This window comes from Trypanosoma grayi (assembly GCF_000691245.1).
Source record: "Trypanosoma grayi strain ANR4 Tgr_318_V1, whole genome shotgun sequence".
Lineage (NCBI taxonomy): Eukaryota > Euglenozoa > Kinetoplastea > Trypanosomatida > Trypanosomatidae > Trypanosoma > Trypanosoma grayi.
The window spans coordinates 1-7,163 of NW_008825937.1; the positions used below are offsets into that span (position 1 = coordinate 1).

Sequence of the window (7,163 nt, forward strand, 5' to 3'; positions counted from 1 at the left end):
CGCGCCGGCAGACACGATCTAGGGCGAATGCACAGGGCGCAAACCTTATTTCATACATGTCAGACCGTCTGGACCTATTGGTGGTTGACGAGGCGGAACTGGAGCGCAAGAACGCGAGTGCATCTATCATTCAACGCGCTTTCCGCATGTATGAATCTCGCAAGCTTGGCAAGGAGATGCGGGAGGGACGAGGACGGGATCATGCGCTGAGTGAATTGAGAGAATCAATTGCGGCCCGCAAGGTGCAGAGGTGGATTCGGAGGTCTCTAGGCGGGAGGTGGGATACCCATCGGCGGAACAAGAACCGTGAGATACTTGCAAGCGAACGGCATCAGGCAGCAATCCGCATCCAAAGTGGGGCGCGGCGTTGGCTCGCACAACGCCTTTTCAAACGACGAAAATACTACGTGCAGAACTCCGGCTGTGCGGCTGTCGCAGTGCAGCTATGGTGGCGGAAGATCCTGGCCAAGAGGAAGTTGATTGACCTCAAGAGGCGCCATGAGGAAGCCAAGGCAGCTGCGGCCGAAAGGGAACGTCGTGAACTTGCTGCCACGCTGATACAGAGTCATTGGAGAACACGAAAAGCGGAGCGACAGACGCGCGAGGAAAGGATGCGGGCTAAGAAATTTCGGCGAAAGCAAGAGGAGGCCCGGCGATTGTCGGCGGCTTGCAATATTCAGACATGGTGGCGCTGGCTCAAGGCGCGTGCAGAGCTCCAGAGGTTGAAAGAGGCACAAGCGATACGCGAGGCACGTCTTCGGGAGCACCAACGGAAGATGGACGCCGCTACGAAACTCCAGTCATTTGGACGAATGATCATCGTGAGGAGGGCAGCGGAGCCGCTCTTGACGACTGCTCGCGTGAATGCGGCACGAAGGATTCGTGAGAAATGTACTGAATACCAGGCGGCGTCCAAGATACAGCGGGCGTATCGGTACCACTACGCTAAGCGACTACTGAAACGGCTGCGAGAAGAACGCCGTAAGGCACTGTATGAAGCGCGGTGCAGTGTCCTTGTGGCTAATGTACAGCGCATCGGCCGCGGCTTCTGTGTCCGTCGTGATCTTGGCAATGTTCTGCGTGAAATGGCGATGGAGGCACTTGAATACCATAGGCGCCAAGAGGCCCTAGAGATGGCAGACCGTGCCCAGGAAGCGGCACCGACTGATGAGGGCATCCAGGTGCCTGTCATGGCGGAAGGGGAATTATGTCCTGCCGTAGAAGCAACAGAACAACAGCACTTCCGTATGACGCAAGACGAAAGGGACACACGTCCTATGCTGTGTCCCATGCCCCCTGGTGATGTGCACCACGCAGTACATACTCCATCAACAGAGAGAGAAGTTGTGCAAGAGCAGGATGTGGAGGAGTCTGAGACGGACGAAGAGATATCTGACAAACGTCCATCAAGCGCCATTTGCAGATCAGTTTCAAAAATGCTGGAGGAGGAACGCCAAAAGCGGCTGCGTGAACCTGAGGGTGAGCACGTAGAGGCAGAGCGAGAAGCGCCGCGCGTGGAATCTCTCGCGAGATCTCCCTCCAAAATGGATGACCAGGAAGAAGAGCGACTGTCTGTGCCTGTGGAGCTTCACGAGGAGACGATTGAGGAGCAACAATCCTTCAGCCAACATAAAGAAACTGAGGCATTTCCGGCAGAGAGTACAGAGGAGAAAGAAACACCGGAGCCATGTGAGGACAACGACGAGGTCAGAGCAGAGACACGACGCTTAACTGTTCTCAGAAACGCCGTTGCAATCAATGACGAACTCGAAGAGCTAGAAAGACTCTATGAACTAGAGGACGCAGAGGAAGAACGCGATGAGTCACGACGTTTGAGTGCTCTGGAGAATGCTATCGCAATCAATGATGAAAGTCAAGAGCTAAAACGCTTGCGTGAAGTTGTGGAGGAGGAGGAGGAAGCCGATAATCAGCTTGAGGCGCAGGCGTTAGTGACTGTGTCCTCCAGCGAGGAAGTCCCAACCGTGCAGCGCACACTGCCTCCAACGGATCAGAAGCCGCTCAAGACCGAAGAGTTGGATCAGCAGCAGGTCCTACCAGAAGAACCCGAGCCGATCGGTGCCCTGGAGGCGGCGCTGGCGGTGGAGCGTAAGAAGCGGCAAGAAAGCATGGCGGAGGAGAAGCGTCTGCGCCTGGCCCGTGATGCCCTGCGCGCCAAGGCGAACGAGTACCGACTGCGGCAGATTGCTGCGGCAGAGAAGAAGGAAGAGTTGCAGGCTCTTATCCCGCGCTTGCCCCTCGAGCGACGCCGGCGCGAGTTGGAGATGCAGACGCCGGAGAACAGGCCACCCCGCTCGTCCGCAAGTTTGCGCGAGCTGCAGCTGCGGCGCACAATGAATGCGGCGATTGAAAAGGACAGAGCCGCACTGAACATCACGCGTGTGGCCCGGGGTTATCTTGACAGACAGTATTCCCAGGTGCTGCGGAGACTCACCACGGAGTATATCGAGTACAGGGTGGAGATGGACTTGGAAGAGCCACCTGCTCTCGACCGCGAGCTGCTGCAGAAATTTTCTGAAATGCACCAAGAAGGTGTGGAGAAGGCGCGTGGGGTACGTTGCGTCACTGCTGTCCAGGCATTCCTGCGCGCTCGAGAGAGCAGGAAGCTTACGACCCATCGTGCGGCACGTGTGCTGCCCCCACTCCAGACGTTTCTCTCGGCTCCCCCCAGCTTACACGACCACGCCGTGGTGCTCTGCAGATTTGCGCGCGTCGTTTTGGCAAAGAGGGAGGTCGCCGCTCGTCAGCAGGCGGTGCTTGCTTGCCTTCAGGAAACCCGGCGGATGGAGGCCCTTTCGACACTACGTGGCTTCTTGCATATTGTGCGGGCTAAACAGGAGCGGGCGGCTCTTAGACGTGTCGCTGACGCCTCCCTGCAGCAGGAAGAAGCAGCAGATGCTCTGTTGAATCAAGCGGCTTGCAAGATTGCAAAGTTCTGGCGAGTGATGACGGCGAAGATTGCACTACAGAACCGCAAGAAAGCGGTGGAGGAGCGACTGCGCTCTGGAGGAGCCGCTGAAAAGGTTACTGTCTTTTTGCGTCTGTGCTGCGCCAAGCAGGAACTGACGCGGCGGAAGTCGCAGGCGAAGCAGCAAAGAGAGGTGGACATTGCGCTGGAGACAGCACTCGACGATGCGGCAATGCGGGTACAGCGTGCGTACCGCACATACAAGGCGCGACAGCTGGCGAAGCAGCAACGTGACGCGAAGCAGGAGCACTGGAAGTCCATCCAAGCGCAGGACGAAGAGATCACTGCTGCGATGGCGGCCATCGCCGCGGATGCAACCGACCAGGCAGAACCGTGGGTCAATCTCGAGTTTTACGAGATGATGCAGGCGGAGGAAGAGGGGGAGGAAGAGGAGGATGACGACTGGGAAGCCGAGGAGTTCCTGTATTGTATCATCGCCGCGCAGAAGTTTGTGCGGGGGCTCCTCGCACGCCGGAAGGTGCGGGCGCTGCGGGAGCAACTGCAACAGGCGGATAAAGAGCGACAACAGCGAGAGAAGGAGGAGGGGGCGAAGGAGGAAGAAACGAAGGACCCGGAGCCGTCATGCAGCGGAGGCGAGGATCCTGACCACGTGGCGGAGTTGTAAATCACGCTGATACTCTTCTTTACCCCCACCCCTTTCGTATATTCAATTAGACGATTCCAATGTAGTCTTGCATTGCGCACGACCACACGGAAAACCAATGATGTAGTGCTAGTTATGTTCTCCACACCCCGCAGTTTCTCTCCCGTATACCAATTCAATGAGATGTAAAAAGAACGTCTTTGCCAGAGAATGTGTACACAAAACAACGAAACAAAAAAGAGGGGCAAGGAAGAAAGCGAAAGCGAGAGCGAGTCATACTTACGATGGAACCATGCCAATGGGGTGTATTGTGTGTGCACACTTGTGTGCTGAACTGTCACTGCAGTGCTTTAACTGAAAGGCAAGTGCGTATGCCCTTTTTTTTCATTGTCTGTCTTTCTTTCACTCCTTGTATGTATATATATATATATATATACATGTGTGTGTGTGTGTGTATGTCTGTTCTTCCTTTTTTTTTCTCACCGTTGCTTTTTTCCCTCCTGTGCACAGTCAATAGCTTCCTCTCTTTTTCCCGCGACAGACACCAATCGGGACGAGGGGAAATGCTCTTCGAGCCGTCCGGGGAGCTTCGCTGCGACTATGGTGCGTACTGCCACGCCCTCGGCCTCACGGAGAGGGAGGAGGTGTTCAGCGCCATCGCCACCAACGCTGAGATCAGGCGGGAAAAGGAGGCTAAACACACATCGCTACGGCCGCATTCTTCCGTTTTTCTGCCCGCGGATACAGAAGCGCCAAATCCGCCAACACCACAGCCAGTGTCTCCCCCAGCTGCTGCTGCTGCTCCACCAAAGCGCAGCGCATCCACCGGAAGTGGGCGCGGCAAGAAGAAAAATACGATAGTGGATGATGCCGCAAAATCTGTCGCCCCTGCAACTCCACCAACGATTACCTTCATTTCGATGCGCCAGCTTCGGTTTTGCCTCAATGAACGTGACATGAAGCCCCTGGCGTTGGCGATACCGCACTGCATCTCACTTGTGTCGGTTGAGTTGGTCGGGTGTGGATTGTCACGGGAGAGCTATTTCCTGTTAGTAGAGGCGCTGTATAAGAGCCGCCGTGTCGTCTCTGTGACAGTGGACTTCAACAGCACTGCCCGTCCCGGGTTCTACGAGGACCCCACAGTACCCGTGGTGTCGCAATCACCCACACCCGTAGACGCCTTGGAGATTAAAACACCGCTGAATTTGCCCACCCATCCACAATCCGACGACACTGCTGAGAAAGGAGAGTCCTCAGGGGCCGTTGCGCCACAGAGCGACAGCTTCACGCGGACTGCAGAGGAGTCTCTGCTGGTGCGAAGGGTGGCGGGTGCTGACACGCCCACATTTGCTCCCTCTGCATACCGTGGCCTTAACAGTGTGCCCTCGCAGCTTGAAGTGCAGTTCCGCGAAGAGAAGGAGCGAAAGGGACGGGTTGACAACAAGAAGCAAACACAGCTGCAGCAACAACAAGATCAGATTGCGCAGATTGACAAGGAGTTCCCTATTGTTGTGCCACGCGGATGGCCCGCTGTGCTGCTTACAGGTGTGAAGCATCTGAGTCTGCGTGGCAACGGCTTAACGGACTCTGACGTTTCGGCGATGGCATCGCTGCTGACACGCCATCCACGCAGCGAGTTGGTAAGCCTCAATCTGTGGGGCAACTGCATCACTGACGAGGGTGCCGTGGCGCTTGCACGGATGCTCAAGAAGAACCGCACAATGCAGGTGTTGGATCTGGGCCACAACAACATTGGGGACGTGGGACTGCTTGAGTTGGTTGACTGCTTCCGCATGCAGGAGGTGCCGTTGGAGAAGCTGCAGGCGTACCGCAAGCGGCACCTCACGCGCCGTGACGCAACATCGCGCGAGCGTCAGCTGGCAACGGCGTCAACCCTGCCGGCGTACCCCAGCTACCAGGAGCTCTATGCGGCGTGGCACCAAATCAAGTTTCCTGCCGTCACAGAGGAAAAGAAGGAGCCGAAGAAGAACACCCAGACAAAGGCGAAGCGGACGGAGCCAGTGCTAATACGTCCACTGACGCCGTTTGATCGAGACTGCTTCCGAATGGAGAACGCCGTGCGGGCGCCGGGCAACACAGTCCTGCGCTGCGTGAACCTGGGCAACAACCCGCGAGTGACGCTGAGCGGTGCGCGTGAGGCTCTGCGAGTTCTTTCGTTGCACGAGCCGTCCGACGATGAAGAGATGGCAGCACTGCAGAACAGCGCAACACAGCCACCGGAGCTCTACTGCGCCTCCCTCACGCTGCGCTCCTTTGTCATTCTGCACAGCGGCGACCCCGAGCTGGAGGAGATACAGAGGCAGTTGACCGAACTTCTCCATGAGAGAAAGGTGAAGCGTCCGCAGTCGCCGGTTGAGATTGAAACACCTGTAGACGAGGTGAAGCGAAAGTCGCCACGCAACAAGAAGTGAACACCTGCGTGAATGTGTAGGTGTGTTCTTACACCGTATGATACATGTACAATGAGTAGTGCTGCTCAAAGGGAAAGATGAGCGTTGGCACTCCCCTTGTCACGGCAGCCTCTCCCCCCCCAAAAAAACAAAAAAAAAGGCGTGCCGTACTGTGACGACATGTGGTTGCAATCACATTGCGTTTGTGTGCTTGATTGACCAACTTAGTGCTTCCTAACGCAGTCATACGTGTTTGATACTCCTACAGTATGGCTCATTTCTCTTGTTCCTTTGTTCTCTTACTTTTCGTATTTGTGGGTGCCATAAAGAAGAGATCATGTCGTGGCGGGCGCGATTCACGCCGTGTGTGGCGTCTCTCACCGTCTGGCTGAACCCGAAAGACCCTAACTGCTTCGGCGTGCGCAACTGGTGGCGCAATAACCTGCCCGAACTGCAGCTGCTGAACCCCTTCTGCACTTTCACCATCCAGGAGCTTTCCTTCGGTGAGCCGCACATGTACATCAACTACACCCCTACCGACCAGCGCATGATCCGTTTAGCGGGGGCAACAGAGGAGGAGTGTGAGGACATCATGGAAGCCTGCATCACGTACGGAATGAACCACGCCATTATCGAACGACCACGCACTGACGATGGCGGCGATTTGGTTAACCAACCAGCGATCATTTCGTTTGGCTATACCGAGAGCTTTATTTCCAAACTAGAGGTGGCGCCACCGGCAGACATCGGACAACGGACGTCGGAGGGTGTTGACGATCCCGGCCAGAAGCCGCGTGTCTACCCAAGAAACGTCGGCTGCAAAATTATTCCGTGATCTGGGTGGGTTTGGGTCTCGGGTGATGAGGGCTGTGGAATAGGGGGAGGGGGTATGACTACATATATATATATATATATATATAGTGTGCGGGGTTGTTAGTTAGTCTGTGTGTATGATTCTGTATGTGTGTGTTACTGTGTGTGTGTGTGTGTGCTAGCATTGTTAGTGTCTTGCGTAGCATCATCATTATCATCATCAGCAGCAGCAGTAAGGGGGTGGAGGGGGCAGCGAAGTTACCCTATTGAGTGCTGAATCTTGTCGCTTGCTTTTTTTTGTTTGTTTTTGCTCTCCCCATTACTGGGGTTAGGGGGGAATGTGATGAAC

General features: G+C 55.7%; 3 protein-coding genes across 3 annotated transcripts; all 3 read left to right on the plus strand.

Moving 5' to 3' along the window:
- Positions 1 to 56: 56 nt before the first annotated feature.
- On the plus strand, positions 57 to 3,611 carry DQ04_03181000 (hypothetical protein; the record flags this gene model as incomplete). Its single annotated transcript, XM_009312599.1, has 1 exon — positions 57 to 3,611. The coding sequence occupies one exon, from the start codon at positions 57 to 59 to the stop codon at positions 3,609 to 3,611; it is 3,555 nt and encodes a 1,184-aa protein (XP_009310874.1).
- A 542-nt stretch (positions 3,612 to 4,153) lies between these two features.
- DQ04_03181010 (hypothetical protein) lies at positions 4,154 to 6,022 on the plus strand (the record flags this gene model as incomplete). The annotated part of the gene is made up of 1 exon (XM_009312600.1): positions 4,154 to 6,022. The coding sequence occupies one exon, from the start codon at positions 4,154 to 4,156 to the stop codon at positions 6,020 to 6,022; it is 1,869 nt and encodes a 622-aa protein (XP_009310875.1).
- Positions 6,023 to 6,338: 316 nt separating this feature from the next.
- Positions 6,339 to 6,836, plus strand: DQ04_03181020 (putative NADH dehydrogenase subunit NI8M; the record flags this gene model as incomplete). The annotated part of the gene is made up of 1 exon (XM_009312601.1): positions 6,339 to 6,836. One exon carries the CDS (start codon positions 6,339 to 6,341, stop codon positions 6,834 to 6,836), a length of 498 nt encoding a protein of 165 aa, XP_009310876.1.
- Between the last annotated feature and the right edge of the window lie 327 nt (positions 6,837 to 7,163).